General features: G+C 46.4%; 8 protein-coding genes across 8 annotated transcripts; 4 read left to right on the top strand and 4 right to left on the bottom strand.

The window, feature by feature from the left end:
* Window positions 1–423: 423 nt before the first annotated feature.
* Window positions 424–2,855, top strand: UA08_08097 (hypothetical protein; the record flags this gene model as incomplete). Its single annotated transcript, XM_020263302.1, has 3 exons — window positions 424–702; window positions 773–1,617; window positions 1,688–2,855. The coding sequence occupies 3 exons, from the start codon at window positions 424–426 to the stop codon at window positions 2,853–2,855; spliced, it is 2,292 nt and encodes a 763-aa protein (XP_020116548.1).
* Window positions 2,856–4,412: 1,557 nt separating this feature from the next.
* Window positions 4,413–4,967, bottom strand: UA08_08096 (hypothetical protein; the record flags this gene model as incomplete). Its single annotated transcript, XM_020263301.1, has 1 exon — window positions 4,413–4,967. One exon carries the CDS (start codon window positions 4,965–4,967, stop codon window positions 4,413–4,415), a length of 555 nt encoding a protein of 184 aa, XP_020116653.1.
* Window positions 4,968–6,036: 1,069 nt separating this feature from the next.
* Window positions 6,037–7,710, bottom strand: UA08_08095 (hypothetical protein; the record flags this gene model as incomplete). Its single annotated transcript, XM_020263300.1, has 1 exon — window positions 6,037–7,710. The coding sequence occupies one exon, from the start codon at window positions 7,708–7,710 to the stop codon at window positions 6,037–6,039; it is 1,674 nt and encodes a 557-aa protein (XP_020116654.1).
* A 1,524-nt stretch (window positions 7,711–9,234) lies between these two features.
* Window positions 9,235–12,467, top strand: UA08_08094 (hypothetical protein; the record flags this gene model as incomplete). Its single annotated transcript, XM_020263298.1, has 16 exons — window positions 9,235–9,273; window positions 9,393–9,797; window positions 9,865–9,927; window positions 10,019–10,039; window positions 10,096–10,125; window positions 10,196–10,225; window positions 10,318–10,338; window positions 10,398–10,418; window positions 10,661–10,681; window positions 10,768–10,806; window positions 10,993–11,013; window positions 11,170–11,193; window positions 11,285–11,530; window positions 11,595–11,615; window positions 11,720–11,776; window positions 11,844–12,467. The coding sequence occupies 16 exons, from the start codon at window positions 9,235–9,237 to the stop codon at window positions 12,465–12,467; spliced, it is 1,683 nt and encodes a 560-aa protein (XP_020116655.1).
* Window positions 12,468–13,350: 883 nt separating this feature from the next.
* On the top strand, window positions 13,351–15,382 carry UA08_08093 (hypothetical protein; the record flags this gene model as incomplete). Its single annotated transcript, XM_020263297.1, has 2 exons — window positions 13,351–14,178; window positions 14,546–15,382. 2 exons carry the CDS (start codon window positions 13,351–13,353, stop codon window positions 15,380–15,382), a joined length of 1,665 nt encoding a protein of 554 aa, XP_020116487.1.
* Window positions 15,383–15,635: 253 nt separating this feature from the next.
* On the bottom strand, window positions 15,636–16,852 carry UA08_08092 (hypothetical protein; the record flags this gene model as incomplete). The annotated part of the gene is made up of 3 exons (XM_020263296.1): window positions 15,636–16,137; window positions 16,232–16,308; window positions 16,595–16,852. 3 exons carry the CDS (start codon window positions 16,850–16,852, stop codon window positions 15,636–15,638), a joined length of 837 nt encoding a protein of 278 aa, XP_020116656.1.
* An 809-nt stretch (window positions 16,853–17,661) lies between these two features.
* On the bottom strand, window positions 17,662–19,391 carry UA08_08091 (hypothetical protein; the record flags this gene model as incomplete). Its single annotated transcript, XM_020263295.1, has 2 exons — window positions 17,662–18,333; window positions 18,405–19,391. The coding sequence occupies 2 exons, from the start codon at window positions 19,389–19,391 to the stop codon at window positions 17,662–17,664; spliced, it is 1,659 nt and encodes a 552-aa protein (XP_020116733.1).
* A 2,230-nt stretch (window positions 19,392–21,621) lies between these two features.
* Window positions 21,622–22,611, top strand: UA08_08090 (hypothetical protein; the record flags this gene model as incomplete). The annotated part of the gene is made up of 1 exon (XM_020263294.1): window positions 21,622–22,611. One exon carries the CDS (start codon window positions 21,622–21,624, stop codon window positions 22,609–22,611), a length of 990 nt encoding a protein of 329 aa, XP_020116657.1.
* Between the last annotated feature and the right edge of the window lie 709 nt (window positions 22,612–23,320).

The raw sequence follows: 23,320 nt of genomic DNA, 5'->3' as shown, positions 1-23,320 counted from the left end.
CTTATACGCTAGAGAGATGTTGAGTCATCGAATAAGGTTGGGATTATTATAAGAACGAAATCAGATGTTCGTGTGAAGCCCATGCGCAGTACGAATAAATAGTAAGGATATATAGTTGCTACACGCTGATTGGCCGGTGCTTAGTCATGGCCAGCTTCCCCGTGGGCACGGCAGAGTGGGTCGGATGAGGTCAGCCGGCAGGCAAGCTTCCTCGTGACCCGATCCCGCGTTTTTCAGGCTTCACCCACAAATTTGCACGTATGAAATAAGAATTCTTTACTACGTCTCTCGCTTTTTCCCTTCATTTACTGCTCTTTCCATACGTTTATACAATTTTACTTTTCTCTTGCATGCGTCAAGCAGATCTAGCATTCCGCGCATGGGTTGCGCGCCTCAGCACAGGGCTCCTCTCACGAGCCAATCATGACCACATTTCGCGATCCAGCCTCGGTGCACTCACAAATACATCGCAAGAAGAACCTGCAACTCGACACGTCGCAAAATGCTGAAGATGCTGCGCCTCCCTCCACTCGGTTGCTCAAAAGGGCCTCTTTTGCGAACTTCTCGTCGCTCATCAAAGACACTGTTTTGTGGGCAGGAGACAGACTGAACACATACAGGGATGGCATGTTGAAGGAAGAACGGGAAGAAAAGCTGCGAAAGGATAATCGGAAGCAGCTGCTTTACTTGAATATGCGAAATGTATGATTTACTACGCTGTCGACAGGCTTTACTTGTGTTTTGGTGTTGACTGACATTCCTGCTTATCTAGGCCGTTTCGTTTGACGAGTGGCGTGCGTGTGCCTGCGAGCTGGACGAACTCGAAGACAATAACAAATGGAAAGAAACGCTCGAGTCCGATGAATACGACCCGAGTCTTGTCCTCAAACGCATGAGACAGCTAGAAGATGCGCGCAGTAGTTGCGACGTCAGTCGCATGCTGTTCCTCATTCGAACAGCGCTGAGCAGAGATTTAGGGAACATGAGCAGCTCCTCGTTGTATCAACATACACATATCGGGACTAAAACGCTTATCGATCAATACATAACTACCGCACTCAATACAATCTCCACACTTCTAGACTTATCCGGGAGTGATCGTTGCGATTTTACCGAGATGCAGTATATTCTTGATCAACTGTTAGCCGCGCGACAAGCGTTCGGCCGCAGTGCAGTGCTTCTGTCGGGTGGCGGCACCTTCGGCATGAATCATATTGGGGTCATTAAAGCGCTTTGGGAAGCAAAACTCATGCCTCGTATTATTTCAGGCGCGTCTGCAGGTAGCATTGTTGCGTCAATATTTTGCGCCCACACAGATGACCAGATCCCTGTGGTCCTGGAATCCTTTCCTTACGGCGACCTTGACGTTTTCGAGCCAGAGGGAAACCCGCTTCCACCGTTGCAAAAGATGGCTCGACTACTAAAGTATGGCTCTGTTTACGATAGCTGTAACCTCGAACGAGTAATGAGAAACTGGCTAGGAGATACGACATTCCAAGAAGCTTATAATCGCACCCGCAAAATTCTCAACATATGTATCTCGAGTGCTGGCCTGTATGAACTTCCGAGATTGTTGAACTATATCACAGCTCCAAATGTATTGATATGGTCCGCAATGTAAGTTCTTTTCCCTTTTATTTCCCCCTACATTCACAAAAGGAGATAGTAATCAACTAACAGGCGTTAGCACCGTGTCTTGCTCTGTGCCTTTCGTCTTCTCACCGTCCGTGTTGATGGCAAAAGACCCTCTTACAGGGGAGAACGTACCTTGGCACGATGAGCCCGGCCAGTGGATTGACGGCTCCCTGGACGGAGACCTTCCCATGACTCGCTTGGCCGAAATGTTCAATGTCAATCATTTCATCGTGTCTCAAGTAAACCCTCACGTGCTTCCATTTTTAGAAAAAGAAGCAGGCCCAGGAAGCGATTTACAGCGACAACCCTGGCTACATTCTTCATGGCTCAATGCAATGACGAACCTTGCGCGGGAAGAGGCTCTCCACCGTATGAACGTATTCTCGGAGATGGGTTTCTTCCAGAACGAATTCATGAAAACCGCATCTATTCTTAGTCAGAAATACTCAGGGGACATTAACATCTTTCCGGAGATCCCTTATGCCCATTTTCTGCGAATTCTTCAGAACCCGACTACTGAGTTCATTCTTCAAACTTGCTTAAGCGGGGAACAGGCAACGTGGCCTAAGATTTCGCGCGTGCGCAATCATCTTGCAATTGAGCTGAGTCTCGACTCCGCAGCTCAGACTATGCGAGCACGGGTTGCGTTGAGCCCTCCAAGTGCGACGAATTTGCCAGTCCCAAACTCTGCTAATTATTTCCGGATGCTATTCGAAGAGAGAAAGGCCAAGCCAGGCTCGTTTCGACGACGCAGTTCGTACAGTGAGTCTAGGAGGGTGAGAAGCAGCCTAGCGGCATCACGGCAGCGACTTAGTGGGGACCTGAAGAAGGCTTACAGCTCCGTTTCAATGGACTTCGTCGACTTACAGAGACCTGTCAGTCCTGTTTCTCACTACAAGCAGACGCACAGTAAGAATTCAACTGATGAAACACGCAAAAGCAATGGTTATGCTTCAGGACATGCCGCAGAGAGCAGCTACTTCATTGTTCCAAGTGATAGCGATGATGAGTCCTACACTTCATGGCCACAGAGGCCGATGATATCACGTAATGCCACATGGGCCGCGTCATCGGCGCCTCCCGACTCACCGAAGTCTGGTAGAACAAGCTCTACAGCGTCTCGTCGATCTTCTATCGCCAAAATGGCCTCCAACCAGCTGCGACCAGCGTCTGCTGGAGAAATTTATTCGTCGTCCGCAGCTAAATCGTCCAAGTTCTGAAACAAAAACTCTTGACATGGCTTCATTTGACGTCTGATTACCCTCACGCCGGTCGTGAGTGACCCAAAACAAGTGCCCTCTTACAGAATTTCTAATTTTGTTTCATATTAGAAGGTCTCTTTCCTGCTTAAGGGACTAATACAAACTGAACGACTTGTCTATAAGAGGTTGGGTATTTCATATTATTTCTATTTCATCCGGTTTTTAGCGAGATTATCGGACATTTATGCGGCACGAGCTTCACAAATCAACCATTTAATGTTTATTTCGGACTTCGCCAGACATCCTTCTGCAATGTACATATATTGTGTTATTCATGATTGGTTTTTCCCTTTATTTCACCCATTTTCAAAGAGGGGTTGGTGATTGTTTCATGTAATGATTAATTACAAAACGTAGGTCAACTCGATGTTATAGACAAAGAGCGCTACGAAACCACTCTGTCGACGATCATAACTCTTATATATACAATCTTCAGACATTAACCACAATTAACCTGTTACGCACTGAATTTGATCAAAATCCTGCCTTATGACCCTAGTTCAGTCTCAAATGTCCGACCGTTGGCGCCCTGCGGTCTGCCTCGGCATTGCGGGTCGGGGCGTCCGTCGTCCATACCTCATGCAGGGATTGGGCCGAGTGGCACATGATGGGGCCCTTGGCGCACGATTGAGTTGCATAGGCTAACTGTTTATAGCAAGGATAAAGCCTTAGTTCGACGTCGTCTACAAAATAGTTAATAGATGGAGAGAATTGACGCTTTTTTCACGTCTACATCTGCAGAGAACATATACACAGTCAAAAAAGACAATGAAGTTTCTAGAATAGGCATAGCTGTCCCGGGATTAGATTACATATCAACAGATCATACAGATCATACGGGTAAAATACAGACTACACTCGATTCGCGAACCGATCCTATAGATTAAGCGACGTGATACTAGGACTGACGCGACTATTCAGATCTGGTTTAGCGGATGGACGCTATCTATGTAGAGTGCCATAGTAGCCTGTAGTTATTCTGCCCACCCATTGTCTTCACGAAGAAATGCTACGAAAGAACCGAGGCTACCACTACGAATTGTCTGCATACAATCATATAATATTGAACAATGGCACTCTACCATCTGATTTTCCTTATCTGGATCTCTGGGGTCTCCCCATATCCAATTATTGAATTGGCTACGCTCAATTCAACTACCGACGATCCCCCGCATCCGTAAGATCCCACCACTACCGCCACCGCCACCGATGGCGACGAGGCTATCGAGAGTACGGATGGGCCGGGGGTGCCCCCCAGGCACCCAAAAAGAAACCCCTTTTTGAAATTTTTGGATTTGTTTTTGGAGAGGATTAGCCACCAAATTCCTCAGTAGAGGATAGGAGACGGGAGGCCCTACCAAGTATAAATTAATGATTGTATCAAAATTGAAATGTATATATTATTCTAGCCATACATATTGATGATTATGCCTCCGCTTCTCAAGTCACTTCCTAACACCATTATGACACCAATAATCAACAAGAAGTATATGCAAAGCCTGTGTATCTTTACCATTAAAATTGGTACCATGCCCTCTTCTTTGTAAACAACAACCGCATTCCCTCATGCAATGCGTCAGTACACCAGGCCTTCTGGAGGAGTCTATCCCGGTAACAACATCCACAGTTGTATGCGCAGCAGCCACCTAGTGCTTTGCATGCCCGTTGGGTTTCCTCTTCAGTAAATGGCAAGTATCCATTGTGAAAGAGATCGAGCTGTCGAACATAACAACCCTTAGGTTTGTGAAACAAGCCTTGATGATAGTCGTGAGTGTTGCCCCACCAATTTCTATCGTACGCCGACAGTCGTTTCTGAGCCTTCTCAAGGGTTTCCTCCTCCTCTTTCGTTATTCTACGTTTCTCGAGATTATAGACGATTCCAGTATCGGCGACTTCGGCTTGCATTAGACTCATGGCTCCAAGCTCCAACCTGAGCATGTCGTCGATCCAAAATGTTTGAAACCATCTGAGACGGTAAAAGAACTCAATAATCTTGACCGCGTTCTGTATATGGTAAGCTTTCTTCGCACCACCGCGATCGATGAGAGTTTGTTCGATTCGTGAGAACATCTTGGCCGGGGCGAGTGTCTGGTAAAAAATGCGAGTAGAGCCTGAGTCTGCTGTAGTAGTAGTAGTAGTAGTAGTATTCATACCCTTTCAGCGCGCCTTTACTACGGCCGCTATGCCGGGGGAGCTGGGCTCCGGGAAGCCAGCGTTCCTATCTGCCTTATATACACCAAGAACGCCAGTAAAGCAATAAGCAAGCAAATAAATCAGCAGACCAACAGCAATACCGTACAAATGAAATATATAAAAGGGAGTAAACCTGTATAGATTGTTAACCAGATACACCACAGAGAGAAGTAGAATACGTGACTAGAACGTACATTCAAAACTCGGATAACGACACTGAGAATAGAAAGCCTCTGAAGGATGGTACGAGGCACTTCAACTGTGTCCTTTAAGAAAGGTCAAGTCGGGATTGCCTCACAGTACCTATAAGGGGAAGCGGAGGATCAGACAAAGGATGTGAGAAGGACGTATGCCAAAAGAATAGCCAAATAGAGGTTGTAAAAGTACTAGAAAATTTCACAATGACACAGCTGAAGAGAAAGGAAAAGACAAGAAAAGGAAATGTCAAGTGAAAGGTTGGAGGATGTGGTTAAATACCTCCTGCCTTGCGCAGGCAGCCGCTTCTGCGACGTTCGGAGCCTGACCCGATCATGAAGATTTCTTGGTAAATGTCTCATCAATTAATGTTATACTCTGCTGCCTGCCCTGACAGCTGTGTACGTCTTGAACGGATTGCCTAGGCAATCAACTACATTGACGGCTTGCCTAGATCTACGTTAATCAAGGTAAGATAAATTAAAAATCTTCAGACCCTAGGAAGTAGGTTACCGCGAAGGTGTGTGATATGGCCTCCTGTAGATCTTGCCAGTTCTAAAGGAGTGAATAGATAACTACTACGCATATTAGATAATTTAGCTGGACTTCATCTCTTGTAATTCATCGATACATATAGTCTATTCACCGCCGTTGCATGTATCATCATCTATGTATACCTAGGTATATTATATATAAATATACCTAGGTAGGTGACGACAGAATCATATATATGGAAGAGAGCCTTGGAACACTATAAGAAATCCCCAACAACCTTTGCAAACTTCTCCGGCTGCTCTGCCATAGGCAAGTGTCCAGCACCCTCAATGATGGCCAGCTCAGTACCAGCAACAGCGTAATCCTCCGCCATCTTCTGCATTCCCTTGGGCAAGACCCCATCACCAGCTCCCACCACAAACAGTCCTCTCACAGTGCCCGTCTTCATTGCCTCGCGCAAGTCGTACGAATACAAGGCCTTGACACATTTCTTAAACCCTCCTAAATGATTAGTATACACGTATTGCTTGACTTTCTCCGCGCGCGCCTGTTTCACTCCACCGTCGTAGCTGTCCGGTACAAACCAGCGTCGCGTGGTTATTTCAGCGAGTTTCTCGCCCACGACGCGAGCACCCATGGTGTCTGTGGGGGATTCGGGGTCTGTTTCCGAGAGGGTAATGCGCTCTTGCCAGGCAGTTGGATTGCTAGGGGGCGCAAGGGAGTTGGTGTCAGACGAGATGAAATTTTCAACACGAGATGGGTATTTGAGCGCCGCGTTGAGGGTTGTTGCGCCGCCCAGGCTGACACCAATCACCGCGGCGGCTTTGCGGACGCGCAGGGCGTCGAGAATTGTGATGACGTCCTGGCTCAAAAGGTCGACTGTGATGGGCGTATCGCCAGGATCAGCAAGACGGCCGCGAGCTCGGTAGCGCACAACGCGGAATTTCTGGTTTTTGGGGTCGGCGAAGAAGGCATCTAGGAATTCATCCCATATGCCCCAGTCGGTGAGGATAGAGTTCACAAGGACGATGAGCGGCGCCTCGGGGTCACCGCTACCTTCTAGTTTGTATGGAATCTGGACGCCGTCGGGGGTAGTAATGTATGACTCGACCACTGCTCGATTGGTAGAGGACGAAGCGGTTGTCTGTGTCAGACCGTCCCTGGAGGAGAATTTGGCGGTGTAAGTGGGATCTGAGAGGGACTGGAGGTCGCGAGGAGCAGGCCCAAAGGTGTAGTACCATTCGTAGACACGGCGCACACGACCAATCACGACATTCGCGTATATATCCTTTGACATTTCTGTCGACACAGCAGCCTTCATCTCGGGGCTGTTCTGGCCGGCGGAGTTGGCATACTCATGGATAGCGAGATACTCCTTCTCTTCTGCGGACGGATTCAGGACAGAGGAGGTCACAAAGCGCCTTGATCGACGCCACCCGGGCACCTTTTGCAGCAAGCTGACATGTTCCTCATCGTACCACTTGTCAATCTTGCCTTCCGTTCCAGGCTTGACTTTAAAGCACACGGGGACCAAGACGTATCCCTTGGAATCGTGGTCAATGTCCTCGACTGGCTTGTAGTCGTCGGCCTTCCACTCCTTTATCAGATCAAACATGCGCCGCCCAACTGTGATTTGCGCCATGGTTTCCTTCTCGCGCTCCGTCTTGACAGTGTCTTCGCGCATGGTGGTGTAGGGCGGGCGCAGGAACTCGGCGGAGTCGGTGATATCATACAGCGCAAGCCACTCATGTTTCGATGCGTCAAAGGGACTGTTGGGCTCGGAATCGATAGCACGATAGCGGTATCCATTGGGAAAGAAGGGCAATCGTAGTCGAAGCGGCCCATGCTCGTTGTTATACCAGTCGTGGAATTGCGAGGAAGGCAAACCCGGCTTGGGCTGCATTGTTACATATAAAAGTCCGGCCGTCATTTTGGCTCTTGCTTTTATCATTCCCTTTGCTTATTTTCTTCCGTTTTTTCCCTCCGGCTAGACAGATATTCTTTAGAAGAGAATAGATGTTTTTCGACGACAGAGGACTACAGAGAGCGGGGAAGACGCCGGGGAGTGGCGGGGGATTTGTTAGCAGTGAAACTGATAAGTGATCGCCTATATGAAATCCCGATATCGTTTGCCAGGAGAAACAGAGAAACCGCTCACATCCGACAAATTTTACGTACCGAGATTTTTTTCAGAAACTTGGAAAGCTTTCGATGCTGCTCTCGGAGTTGGCGCCGATGAGATCCGACCTCAATATGTACCCCGCAGTACAAATATATAGCTATATTAGCAACATCACGAAGAAACAATGAATAAACCCAAAAACAAAGAGGAAGAAGCGAAGCGAAACGACAAGAAAATATGAACGAATTTATTCCTGCAGAACAACCTTGGAAAAAGAGAGGCCACGCGATTGGTGCAAAAGAAGTTCCGCGGTGGTCGCTAGCCGACGGATGCTGCACCGAAGAGCGAGCCTTCGGAAGAAGTGTAAGCAGAAGAGAAAACATTATGGTGGAAGTAAAATTTGATGCAAATTTAAAGACGTCGCTGAAATTATGCAAACCCACGTAAAAGAGAACTAAATTGATGCTGTTCATATGTTTTCAGGGTTGGGGCTGGGGTGATCTGCCGTTTCCACATGCGGTCTAGCGTGACTGCCAGGTGACTGTCGTAGCCCTACCTCATCGCCTCAAACGATATAAAGATATATCAAGATATACAGTAGTACTAGTAAGCCCAGGAAATTTAGACTGCGAGAAGCGCCGACAGCCCTAGGCCTTCCCATGGGCATGTTGACATTGACTTAATCCTCAGCTCATTCGAGCTAGCCCGAGTCATGTCATCTAGGTAATCCTTGGAAAAGACAAAGACGGCATGGAATGGAGGCTAACAAGCCCTTAGAACAATAATAATTAGTAGTAATCAGTAGTACATAGATTACCTTCTTTATTTAGGGCAAGTTATTCCTGTAGAACAGACATACAGGCATCCATGGATGCTCATAGAACCGCGTGGCATTCAATGCATCTCCTGAAAGCCATACAAATAGTTAGATATCTATGCTTGAAAGGCTTCAAAAGTAGAGTTATGGTCTATTGCACAGGAACTATATTTCCCATGAAGGCTTAGCATATTTCTGCACAGGCAGCATGAAACAACTCACTGCATCCCTTTACAGACAAAGACACAGCACACAATGTTGTGAAAGATCATACGCATCCTTCTCACTGCTAGCATTGTGAAGTGCACGCCGAGATCATAACAACTGCATTGCCGTGGCAGCCCCTCCTCTTCGTATTCTGTCATTCACACACACAAAACATTCCGAAATTTGCTCCTCTCTCAACTCCTCATGCCTGACCTCAACTCCTGACCTCAACCCTTACCCCCATCCCTGATACTTCATTCCCCTCATTCATCGAATATAAGTAACAGTCACCACAAGGTCGAAGCGACATGGACGACTCTTCGCTTCCTGACAGCCAAGTCCAGACTGTGAGAACCCCCTGATTCTGAGTGATCACGCCCTGGAGCTCATCTGGGCTGAGTCCACGAGACCAACACTGTCAAGGCTGACATAGGGATATTCGCTAACTCTGCTTCTGATACCACAGCCGGACCTCGATGACACAGAGACTTTTGAATCTGCCTTCCAAGGTATGGAAGCTCAGTTCTCTGAGTTGATAGACAATAGCGGAGCTTTGTTCTTGGATTCTGATCTCCCTCTATCGGTCGAAACTGAACCGACTGGCAGCCTCCTTGTGGACAACCTAGCCCCAGGATCGTCAGTGACAGCAGGGAATGAAGACCCGTTTTTGGCATCTGACTTTCCTGAATATCTAAATCCATCAGATTCCCTTTTCAACTTTGATGCTAGGGCAACTGTAGTGGCTGAAGGGTCTCAAGATCTCCTCTTCAATGCCGACGCCCCCGTGGACTGGGGTAGTGCGACTGAGTTTGGAGGACTTGATCTAGGAATTTTTGGACAGGGGATTAGTGACCCCTTGGAACCTGTACCAGTAAGTCAACTGAAATGGCGCGTTATCCTTGAGCACAAACATAATCTAACTGCCACCATCAAAATAGTCCAATAACGCACCACCCGCATCGACGACCAGCCAGGCAGCACCAGCACCTGGACCTGTTTCGGTGAGATAGTCCTTAGCTGAAGAGAGATATAACAAATAACTCGGGAGTGTCCAAGAACTTGCTAATTATATGTTTTCTTTGTCTGTTACAGAGGTTGAACCCTGAGACATGGGTAAGAATCACACTGAGCGATAATTAGACGAAGACTGACCGTGACGACGATAATAGCTTAATGGCCTGACAGTGCCGAGCAATGCCGTGCGTGTTCCTTGATGTTTCCCGACTCCGCTATTCTTTCCTTTTTGGCTGACAATGAGCTCTAATTTAGGATCCCCATACACGGGCACAAATGATCGAGGTAAGGCCACATATGGCTCACAAGGCTCATTATCCCCCAGTCTTCTATTCTGATATTTCAATTTATGACTGACCTCTTCATATTTGCTTCAGATTATACGAGCGTCGGCAGTTGTAAGACAAATCCCCCAAAACACTAAACGTTCAGCCATTTATCTAATATTTTAGTACAGCTACTCGACCCCGTATCATCTGTTAGTTTAGGGTTCCTTTTCAGATTTCTATGGTCGTGTTGACGCTAACCATTCCTGCTCTGCAATAGGCCAGTGCTGCCATTCAAGAAGTGAAGTTGCCCCGCGACCAGTCCCATATCATCTTTTCGTCCCTTTTTTCTTCTCTTCCTCCTTTCCTTCCCATCCCAGCCTCCTCTTTTCCTGCGGAAAGATTCCATGATAACTCTACAATCTCGAGCTGACCATCTTTTCGTCTCACTTAGCTTCAGCGAAGAAACAGTCAAGTAAGTTTATTCGACTGCAGCAACAGATAACGAGGACTTCCACAGTCGAGGCGTGTGTCTAGGTGCTAAACATTTTGCTTGTCTAGAACTCCAAGCCCAAGGCAAACCCGCAGAAGAAGGCTAAAGTAAGTACCTATACTATGAACTTTTCCTTTGAGATGCCTTCGAGTCTTTTGCTAACGCACTCTGTGAAGAAACGCAGTAGTTCCAAGGTAATGTGACAAATTCCTATCACTGTCGTGCAGTCGTCTTTTCGATACGAGAATTCCTCACTCGAATATCTTCTTTGCTGACCTATGCACGTCGTACAGAAAGTAGATAAGAAAAGCCCGGTAAGAGACACCATCTTCAAACAGAATGGAACTTCGAACAAGAATCAGTTGACTAATCATGAAATGATTGCTAGAAACGAGCTCGCACCCTGCTTCCTGTACGAAAAGCATTCCATTTAACAGAGAAGCACCGCCCATCTACTAATCTACACCTAGCCAGCGGAAATATCCATGGCTGTGGTGAGATTATATATGGTCTTTGTTTCCCACATTTTCTCTGGACCCAAATCTTCATTGTGCTGTAGTTTCTGACTCTTCTGCAACTTTCCAGAACGGCAATAGTACCCCTCGTCAATCCTCGCAAGAAAATCCGTACACTACGACCATCAGCATTGCTCCTCGTCAGTCATCGCAGGAGAACCCATACACTACAGCCTTCCCTACCGCTGCTGCAATCCCCGCACCAGAAACAATCTTCCGGCGATTTCCTCCGCGTTTGGAAACGGGCATAACCAGTAGTTCTATCCTTGGGACTTCGCCTGAGAATCTTGGTACTTCTGGTCAGGTACCAGACCAGGTAAATCAATTCTTCCCATCGAGCATCTATCTAAGAGCGAATACTAATACGAATTTTCTCGCAGAATCCCGTTATCACTCCAGTGGTGAGAGGTGCCCTCGCGTTGAATGATTCATCGTTTACCTTGTGTTCTTCCAATATCATGCCACTTTATAAGAACCCCAACTAACCGATAACTAAATATGATAGGCCGTCCCGTCAGCACAAACACCGAATACTGCTTCATTTGAGAACCCTCAGGAACCTGTCAGTACCTACATATCAACGGAATACATGACACGATAGAAATGGGCTAACATCACTTTCAATCCAGTCAGCCCAAGAGATAGTGGACGCCATGCAATCCGTTCACCGGCTCTACGTGACCAAGCCTAAGCTTGTTGACGAAGGTCGTGAGTACATCATTAAAGGCGGCGAGGCGGCACTTGTCGAATACACGGGATTTTCAAAAATGAACTTGGTTGCAATCCACGACAACAACCGAGCCAAAAAGACGATTTGTGTGGACGACGTCGTGATCGTTATTTCTGAAAGCAAGGTAGCATACGCTCGCATCCACTGCACTTTGAATGCCGATGACGCCGTGGAAGCTGCCAAGCTACTCACTGGCGTGCTTCGAGTCTGGTTGGAAGGTCACCTGCATTCCGCAAACTTCTACCTCCTTTCTCCCAGACTCAATAACGTCAAGCCATTCTACGCATTTCACAAAGATGAGTGGAACCGTCGCAGCGAGGCCGTTGCTGAATGTATCCGTGGCTTTGCGCGGGAGTTCAATGCACCCTTCTTCTTCCAGCCGTTCTCCAATACATACGACGCCGATGCGCTCAAGCTATGCTACATTCAGGTTGGCCCTTTTGGAGAGGAGGGAGACGAGAATCGTCCCCATGTGATGATTGACGATCGCTATGGCAAGCGCATCGTACGCGATTCGCTCTGATTATTGGCTTATTCTTTTGAAGGGTACATTCCAGCAAGAATTATGCTTATCAAGGATTCTCTCATGATATCTTTGACATTGTCTGGATCAGTGCTTTGAACACTTCAGTCGACTTTTTTTTTTGTTGCATATGAACAGTTTTGAGCAAGATTTTGGTGGAGAAAACGAGAACAGGAAAAAAAAAAAAGGAGAAAAGACAAAATTCCGAAAAAAAGAATAAGAACAAAGCACCACAGAAAAACAGGAAAAGAGAAAAAAAAAAAAAGAAAGAAAAGTTCTTTCTTTCAAACTGCAATTGTTCGTGGGGCGTTGTTATCAGGATTGGTTGCCCTTGTTTGCCCATTGACCAGTCATTTCCAATGCGCTGTATGATTTTTTGATGAATCTCCCTTTTCTTCCTTGCTTCATTCTTTCCTGTACAGAGTGAGCTTGAAGTCCACTCAGCACCTAATGTATTAGTTTGTGATATCATTTTTCAAGTTCAAATTGTCTGAGTCAACATCGTCTCTTCCGTAGTTGCGTAGTTGGTCGCGAGGACAAACGAACCCTAATGCCGAAGACAACAACAGAGCCATAGTTTGATTTACGTCTTTCTCTTAGAACATGGGGTATAATTTTCAATTAATACGTTAATAAACATCATTATATTCCCCAATTTGACATATAGTGACTCATAAAGAAAAGGCTACTGTCGTGGCTATGGTCATTCTTTCAGATAAATAAAGACGGGACAGTCCACGAAAATATCCTGAAAATGAAGACCCCTACGCAATAATCCGATTACAACCAAATCTTCCCACGCTTCGCACATGTATTTCAAAATAAACATCTTCTCCACAGCTTTTCTTCTTCTTACGACCTTTACAGACCCCACGCCTGCAAGATGTCCCACAGAGAAACACCACCAGCGCCAGCACGGTTGCCGCGCTGGGGCCAGAGCAGCTCAAACCCATCGGCATTTGACTGGGAGCGACGAACACAATATCTCCGGGAAGCCAATCGACAGTCCATAGAGAGCCTCCAACACCATTCAGCTATTTCAGAGCATTTTCGAGCACAATTTCAAGCATTGCGTCACCTCGAGCGCCGCGGTCCGGGACTTCAACTGCACAATCCACCGGGAATGGAACGCCGCAAATCATGGCCTGAGAAGTACATGGAGTTAAGATCAAAGAACAAACTGGTACTAAAAGAAGTCCTCGGACGACCTAATGAAGGTTGCTTCATCCACACAAACGAGATTGCTTTTGACATAAACTACAACAGAGGGGCAGCGATCTTCTGGACGGGTGTTCATCGAGGCGACGCCGGCATGGTCGACGGTTTTGCAGACGACGTCATCCTGGTCATTACGAAATCCAGGGCAATTTTCATTCGTTTGAATGGCTCCTGCTCGGTCGAGGAGATTGAGCGCGCTTTTGTGCAGATCTGCTATTATACCGATCGGGATTTGCTGTGGTATGTCCTTCATCCGCCGAAGTGCTTTGTGCACTGGTTCCGGCCCATGGATTACAAGACAGGGGCATTCCTCTACCAAGCACGCGTGGAGCAGCGCGTTAGGGCTATTGAGAGGTTGTTAAAGAAGCAGCTGAATAGTTCTGGAGGATGTGAGATTTCGGTTCACAATGTCTTTCCGAGGAAAGAGATGTGGCAACCGGCTACTTTGAGCATCGAAGTTCTGAACTATAAGAACCAGAGGAGGATGGTAGTTGTGCGTGATGCCATAGGGAAGATAGATTGTGCATAGACTTCGGAATATTGTGTGATATCATGATATCTAAGAATGATAGCCAATCATAGGATAGCCACTTCATGATGCGATGTATTACGAGCTATAGTAGATCCATAAGCCGTAGACCTGACTGGAAATTTCTGTACGATGCCATGGGTAGATCACATAAGTCATAAAAGCCTAACATGGTAGATGCCTAGGTAAACATGTCTAGAAAAAGTAGGCCATCTCCCACAAGACTTAAATCTTCAACGGCATGCTCCGTCCATGAAACATTCAGGTCTAGCCGAGGCGACTAGTTAACATACTTTCTGTGTGTTTTCAATATTTTTTATTCTATGTACAGCAACTACATCGCCTACCAAAAGGACCATCAGCAATCAAAAGCATGGCGACTCTCATCTATGCTGCTCTCGTCGCCTACCACAAAAGCAAGTCAAAAGCAGCGGACGAATCATTATTGTCTGGAACCACCGGCATCAAAAGAACAACTCCTATTCCGCCTCATACTCCAAACTTTGAAACACCATCATCCATCGATGATGATGAGGAAGAACACAGAATTCTTTTTCCTCATCCCGATGCACCAAACACTACCTCGCAGTCGTGCGCTATTTCAAATGATACAGCATGCCAAGAGCATTCCACTCAACACTCGGATTCAATCAGCTCTGCTATTCGTACAACTAAAAATGATGAGAGTGTTAATTTATACGGCGCTGCGGTAGTTTACATTGAAAAACGAGAAAACGCCAGCAGCAACAACGAAGTCCAATCTTACACATCACATTTAGCGATGGGAAAGAAGCTAAAATTCGTGTCCATCAACCCTATCAAGATTTGTGCCTCCTCACTGCATGGGCAGGATGATCTAGTTATTTGCTATTTTGGCGGGTGCCTGTTAGCCATACGAATTCCTGTGCCAAGCGTACCACTTGGAGTGTTGCAGACATGGACGGAGAATATTCTCAATGCGCTGGAAACTTCATCGCTGCGAAGACCTTGTCCGAATTATGATGCTAAGCTGGTTTGTATCAAGCATGTTTTATCGCACGAAACAAGAATATATCACTTGGAAATCCTGCTCGAACTATGGAAGAGGAAGAAGGCTATTCGTTGGTACAAGGACAGTTTATCTCTTTGCGACAGATGGTGGATGGCTATTTCACATACAAAAGCGTGATTGTTTGAATGAAGAAGGCCAAAATGTAAGGAAAACGCAAGTTAATCTACATGAAAAGTCGAGGGTTGAGGTTATTGTCTCTCCACGGGGACATACTGCTGATGTCACAATATTTATCAAGGTTATGACTGAGTTGAAAGTACTTTTGCAGCAGTGATCTAATATAGTTGATGGGTTGCTGTGTTGAATCTAGATAAAACAGTTTTGTGATGCATTATTATTCCTATCTTATGGATGTTGGTTGGTGTGTTCCTCACAACATAACCACAAGCCCCCCAACAGAGAGCATTCCGATAGCCCAAGCTCTGTTTCCAGTCCGAATTGACGATGCAGCACCAGTGCTCACTGCACTTGATGCTGCTGTACCAGTAGCAGTAGTCTCACTTCCGCTACTACCCGTAGTTTCAGTTGCGGTCCCAGTCCCAGTCGTGCTGCTACCGGAAGCAACATTCTTCGCGTTGTACGATGAGGCGGTCACAGTAAAAGTCTGGCTCAACGCAGTCCAAGTAATAGTTGCACCGGCCGGTGGTGTAGTAAGAGACGAAGGCCCAGCAGTTGTCGATAGTGGCTGCGTACCAGTGGCAGGCAGGTTTGCTGGATCTAAGAATGTGCCGTTGTCCGCCGACCAAAAGCCGTACGAGGCACAGAGGTCTGCTGTTAATCCAGCGCAGGATCCGGCTACGCTTTCATACTCGACACCGGTAACAAAAAAGTCTAGGCCGTCTGGGGAGGTATTAGGACAAATTCCGTAGAATCTTCATGAAAGGGATGAGATGTTAGTTTTGTATATAAGAACTCTGGATGGAGGCAATAAATGAAAAGAAAATCACTGCCAGAGAGATAACATACGCAGAAGTAGCGGCACTATAGCTACAGCATTGACAGTCCATGAGATCGTTGGAAACAATTGTGGTGTATTGTTGGCACTGATTGAGGTGATTTAAATTATTAGTAAAATTGGTGAAAACCTGTCCTAGATTGCACGAACAGCCTCCGGAAGCATTGTCAGGAGCTGGATAGAAAGGAATCGTTTCATCCACGGTGCGCTGTACTTTGTATTCAGTGACGAGGTATTGGTATTCACAGGAGTATGCCTGTTTGTCCTCGAGTCAGCATTTGACATTTGACGCGGAAAAAAAGAAAAAAAAAGAAAAAAAAAAAAAAGGGTCGGCTAGTAGTTGAAGTAAGAAAATGAACGGGGGTGAAACATACCTTGTTCCAGCATGATGCCTGGTAGCAGACCATCTGTTGAATCCATTGCTCCCACTGGCAAGACAATATCACTTCGTCATTACCACCAGCCTCGTCCACACAAGTACTAAGCTGAGTGTCCGCCGCTTGCAGACGACTAGTCATTGACGAAGGGTCAGCACACCCAGTGGCAGAAATTGTCGTGGCATTCGCCGCGAGTGTAATCCTCCCAAAGAGAAGGGTGGCGGCAATGACGCTTATTCTTGTTTTTGGTTTCATCTTGTTTGAAAATATAATTCCAAAGTTACAGTTCAAAAGAGTCAAAACCAAGAGTTGCAGTAACAGGAGGATGGGACCTTTTAAACGAGAAATAACTACATATTAAACCACAGTGGCTTAAAGTTATGCACATAGCCATGCACATAGCCACGTCAAAAGGGGTTTTCGCCGGACTATCAGAGTTTCTCCAATGCTGATGAGGCTGGAAGTAAGCAATTCGCCGATACGCTGGCCCGGGGTTTCCGAGCCATAGATTAGAGATCGGAGCCTCATCTCGCGATATATAGATACCTGGGGTTAGTCAAGCTCGCTTAAAAAAACAGATTTCTACTCCGACTTCTGAAGCCGGAGCTCCGGGCTAGGCCAAATCTAGGTAGAATTGTCTGCCAGACTGTCAAAGCGGGAGCTACTCGACACATGATTGGGATGGGCTGATCGTGTTCATGCGCCACCGTAGGATCGATCGTAAGACGCCTCCCTCGTATTCGCCCTGAATTGATGAACGACGATGCGGCTCATGCGTGTACAACATAAAAAGTTGTCGTCGATTCTTAGTCTTGACAACTGTATCTGGACTAGCGCCTTGGCAGCGCGTGCGGATCGCTAGTTATATCTTTATTTGGTCTAGACCCAGGCAGACCTAAGCCCTAACCCTAAGTCCTATATTGGCAATGTTTGCCCTTTATGCTTCAATTACAACATTATAATCACCACATGAACATGAATTGACAATGCACTTTGCAGGTCCATTATATGAATTGCGGGCAAGTTCAGTGCTCAGTATATTGCAAAAGAGACAGCGCCCAAGGTCATGATATGACCATTACTGACAGAAATAGTACAAATAGTATCATCCATAGACTAATTTCGAGCCTTGCACCTGCACCATAGGATTGAGATGAAGTAGCCAACGGCATGCCTGTCGAGCTCATATTCGATGAGCCGGAAGATGTTGTCAATGATGAGGGAGAAGATGGAAAATTGCACAACCCAGAGCCATTCATGTTAAAGGTTGGGAAATACACACGCGGTTGGCCCTGGCCCATTGGCACCGTGATCGTTCCATTTTCGCCAGCTACAACACTGCTATTGCACATGGTTACCTCTGTCAGGTTCGTCCCTGGATCTGCAGCACCGTGCACCTCCAGCGTGTAATCTCCGCCTTGCAGGCCTTGGTTTGATAATACTGCAAGGATATGTGCGCCGTTAGGTCCCTTGCGAGTGGCATATGTCGAACCGTCCGTATACAAGATTGAGCTCCAGTTTGTCACGTAGTGGTCATCAATGGCGATGGCGTGATTGCGAAGTTTGTTCAGCGTGGCGGTCACATTATACAGCTCGACTGAAGTGTCATACTCCGTAGGCCATAGGGCTTGTCTGTTATACGGCGAATAGTTACCGGGTAGGTGCTGTTCTTGTCCATAGTACATCTTTGGGATTCCATCACTCAAGATGGTAAAAGCGAGCGCGTTTTTGGCCAGCTATTTTCATGTTTTGGGCACGAGTTAGAATGCATGAAACAAGAGGAAAGGTGACTGAATCGGATACATACTGCGATATCTTCAGTCAAGGAAGCAAAACGGGGATTGTCCTGGTTTTCAATAAAATTTGCCAGGTATTGAGGTGCCTGGCAGGCTTGACGCAGTTCGCCAACCATCGAAACGAGTTCCGCCATTTTACCCGCGGTGAATGCATCAATGATTTTCGTGTACAGTGCGTAGTTCTCCAAACCCGACGTAAGATTTTGGAAATCGCACAAGAAGGTCGCATCATAGTCATACACCTCACCCATGGCGTAAACATTGGCACTCTTCGTGAAGTTTGGAAAAAAGCTGGACTCGATCTGCTTGGCCCCATCCACTCGAATACCATCAATTTCATATGTGTCTATCAGATCACCAATCCACTGCTCGAGCGTTGCAGCAATGGCAGGGTCAGTAGTCTTGATTCTCGGCGTAGCCACGCCCTCATAGCCAAGCCAACAACTCGTGAATTGCGTCTGGTTCGCCCAATCCACAATGGGACAGAATGTATTAAAATCAGACGACCGATTGAAGGGGACAAAGCTGGAATAATCAATCGGCGTAGAGATCGTCATATTAGTTGGCCCAATGTTGTAGGCTAGTTCATTTGCCACAACGTCGACCATCAGATACATATCACGTTTGTGCAGTTCCGAAACCAAGTTCTTCAAATCGTCAGCCGTGCCAAAATGATCGTTCAATTCGTACAAGTTCTGGGGCCAGTATCCGTGGAATGCCTCCCCGTAGATTGTGTCTTGCGGCAGATTTTCCTGGATGGGAGAGATTTGCACTGCAGTAAACCCCATGTCTTGGATGTAGTCAAGCTTGCTGACGAGGCCGGACCAGGTGCCTCCGCAGTACTTGGTGATGTTGCAATTGTCATTGGATTCTGTAGGCCGTGCATAACGATCGGTAATCACTTGGTAAATTGATCTCTTAGCCCAGTCATCAGCAGAGGCAGCAAGCGCTTCCGCCGAAAATATAATCGCAATAGAAAGAAAATAGAGGAAATTCATTGTGCCAGGCAGAACCTCAATATCCGAGGTTGAAAGCAGGTATTGAAAGTAGTTTACACAGGAATGAAATATATAGGATAAATCACATAAAAGAGTGGACTCAGAGCAATCCCATCGCTCGTGAAAAGATGGTGTCGAAGTATAAAACAAATGAATGACTTTGGAATTAATGAAGGTCGATAGTTGGAACGGTTCACGAAACTGAGATAGACACGATGCTCGTGTAAAAACTAGAATCATCCCCCTTTATGTAATTTGGAAGGAAATTTTGCCAGTGTTCATTCTGTGATGTCTAGTTGACCTACAGCGCTGCAATTTCCTACATCATTATGATTGGATTTCATATTAAGCAGTATGCGGGGGACTCCTGTCAACCATAGCTAATTTCTGCTTCGCGACTTTGAAAGGTATCACAAGGGCTGCAAATATTTGCCCCTTGCAGCTAATGTGAGTCGTATACAATTTTGATAGAGCTTTATTTGAAACAATCACGCTACAGGTTCTTCGAACTACCCAGGTAAATTCATCTACATATCTTTCAAGCTGTCGATGATGCCTAATGCCGCCCAAGAAATTAGGTCAATACAATATTCTCAGGGGTTCCAGATTATCTTCGAACTCAATTAAGATAAATTGTAAAAGTGCATAATCCTCCAGAAGTTATCTCAAGACAAGACCGGACAAATTGAGACATCATTCACGCAGGAATCAGCAAGCTATTGAACGGCGTGCATCATGCAATGGACGATCAACAAAAATTCTGATTAATATTTGAACGTCCCTGGTATCCAAGTTAAAAACACGTGCATAGCCATCAATTATTGCAATAAGCTCGATTCGCCCGCATAAGGTACTTGTTATTGGCAATAAGCCAAAGTCAATTCGATGTCACGAAGGTAGTTACAGAAATATATAATCACCATAGTTCATCAAGATTATTATTCATATAAGTTTAGTTTCGAGGAATATCCCATTGTTTGGTCTGTTAGGGGCCAAGAAAGAACCCAAGACTATTGATGCGCAGAAGCTACCCCTTGCATAAAGGTGCGGCCACCGATGGAAGACTCCGGTCCAGAATTTTCAGGAGCTCATGCATGCATGCATGAGTCGATTTTTATTTTTTGAGGCAATGACCCTGTGGAGTTGATAGGTGGTTTGATGGAATTTCTATTTAACGTTTTCAATCCATGCCTACTAGATACCTAGGTATGAAGAGGTATCCCCAAGCAAGCGAGACATTAAACTATTCCAGAGTGGCGACATTTGAAATCAAAATTTATTTTCCTTAGACTTGTTTACATGACCTCGCAAATATGCAAACTCTTTGAATAGCGGGCAATTCGAAAATCGCTCGGAAGGGAAAAGACAGACGTGATAGAAATTTCCTATTCAAGTAATTTTACAACTAGCAAGGGGAAGCGGGGAAGAGAAGCACTTCCCTAAGCCTCGCCTGAGGTCTTTAGTGGCTATATATGTCCAAGGTTGTGTATCTAATCAGTACAAATAATGTTCACTTATTGAACGCAATAGCCCTAGAGGCCGAATTTGTCAATTACATAAGTTTTACGCGACTTAAGTGCTACTCTTCTCACAGGCGTACGCCATTCCAATAATCGAACCACCGTCATAATAGAATACAAGAGAGACCTCTTGTTTTCTGTACCAATAAAAACGATATTTTACGGAAGACAATATATAGTCACGTCAGGCAAGATTCAGATTGATGCTTATTGGTCGTCGTTACAGTGAGTCCGAGCTGATCAGGTTCACAACAAAGTACCCCCCAAGTCGTCATGCAAACGCGACAACCAAGGACGCGCTCTAGCCAAGTTGACTCCTTCGATGGGGTGCTAATCCATGGCTATGATTGTAACCAACTGCTCGGGGAGTCCCATGCTTGCATATGGATAACAGGCCATGCACTGAAGTCAGGAACGTAGAGAGAGCAATATCGCTCTGGCAAGAAATGAGAAAGCTTGGTCTTACGACGGACAGGACTACCGCTCGTCTTTATTCTTCCGCGACAATAACAATGGTCTACTGACTAAGAGCAAAGAAGCATTGTTCATGTCGGCGCCAAAAGAGCGATAGAAGGCGCTGACAAAGGAAGGCGGCGTGAGTCGAGGGAAGTCACGGGGCGTGACTTCCCTCGACTTTGTTCGCCTCTTTTCTTCTGCTCGTTCTTCCTCTAACAACATTTTTTTGTCTGTCTCTCTACTCTGCTATCAACATGGCCATCGAACAAGTCATTCGCCTGGCCGAGAGGTTCTTCACGGACCCCGACCACCACATCTTCGCCCAGGTGCCGCCCTCTTGGGTCCCCTATGTCGAGCTCACGCGTCTGAACCAGCCCGTGGGGGCTCTGATGCCTATCCTCCTTTACGGCGTTGGCCTGACATTTGCTGCCTGTGTATCACAGCCTCTCATCCCCATGAGCGAGTTCTTCGTGTTGGCATGGCACAGCGACATTTGGCTTTTCATTATGCGCCACGCTCTTTGCACGTTCAACGACGCCATTGATTACGAATACGATCGAAAAGTCAGACGCTGTCGCTTACGACCTGTTGCACGCGGCGCCATAACGCCAGAACGCGCACTTCAATTCAGCGCTGCTCAGTTAATCCTAGGAGCTTATGCTCTGTCGAATCTTCCCAGGGAGTCGCACGGCCTTGGAGTCATAACCACACTAATCATGATGATATATCCCTTTGCAAAGCGATTCACTCATTTCCCACAGCTCATCATGGGATCAAGCTTCACCGTGTCTATCTTCATGGCTTGTGCAGCCGTTGGTGTCGACGCATCTTTTGAATCAGAGCAGTTCCCATCCGCCCTTTTTCTCGGTGTTGCCTGTATGTTAATCGTTGCTATTGCCGACACTATCTACGCCTATCAGGATATTCGTGACGATGCAGAAGCTGGGATAAAATCGATGACTTTAGTACTGGGGGACCGTCCAAAGACATGGCTATGGACACTAACTGCCGCCGTCGAAGGCCTGCTACTTATGGCTGGACATCAGAGTAATTTCTCTCCAATCTACTACCTTGTCAGTTGCGGTGGCTCTTTCGTTGTTCTATCAGCAATGATAGCGCTTGTCGACTTAAGAGTTGCTGCTGACTGTAGATGGTGGTTCAAGCGTGGTGGAACTGGGAGTGTGTTTGCTATTATGTTGGGGCTGTACATTGAATACTTCATACGACTCTGCCTGTTTGCATAAGTCGGTTGTCTTAAACCTTTTTCAGGGACATTGAAAAAAAAGTCATTGTGACTCAGTGGTATTTTTATCGGGTGAAAGGAAGATCGACTATTCGTACCCCGTTTCATCTTGGAGGATTTGCGTATTCTTAGCTGTCTACTATGTTTAAGTCTAATGCTCTCTGGCAAATCAAGGGATTGACAAGTAGTAATCTTCAATGGAACATACGAAAGCGAAGAGGGATGGCTATGACCTCTACAATCCCCCGGCCACTATCCCGTATTGCACGCCTCGGCTGATCAACATTCTATTTCTTGATTCACATAGTTGACCTGTAGTTATAAGAATTCAGGTGGAAGTATGCACAGAGACCATCCTCCGTATACAATGGTGAGTCGCCTAGATTCACTGCTGCTCGTCCTAAAGTCATGTAAGGATGAGGGTATGGCTTGCCGTCAACCCTGGAACAGCTTGCGCCAGCCATATTACAACCCTAAAAGACACCTAGCTTGTCGTCGGAAACGGATTCAGTTATTGTCGGAATTGGTATGCCCGACGCCGAAGCACCGATGCGAGGAACAGATGCTTCATTATACCGGGATGGATTGTCGAGAAAAGTCTTAGCTCTGGCTGAACTAGCGAATACATAGTGAAAATCGAGGTTCCAATCTGGCTTCCGCCTGGTCACTGCCACGCAAACATCAAGTGGTACTTGTACGCGTAATTGACG

The sequence above is a fragment of the Talaromyces atroroseus genome (genome assembly GCF_001907595.1).
Source record: "Talaromyces atroroseus strain IBT 11181 chromosome Unknown scaffold_13, whole genome shotgun sequence".
NCBI classification, from domain to species: Eukaryota; Fungi; Ascomycota; class Eurotiomycetes; order Eurotiales; family Trichocomaceae; genus Talaromyces; species Talaromyces atroroseus.
This window is presented reverse-complemented; position numbering and strand designations above follow the sequence as displayed.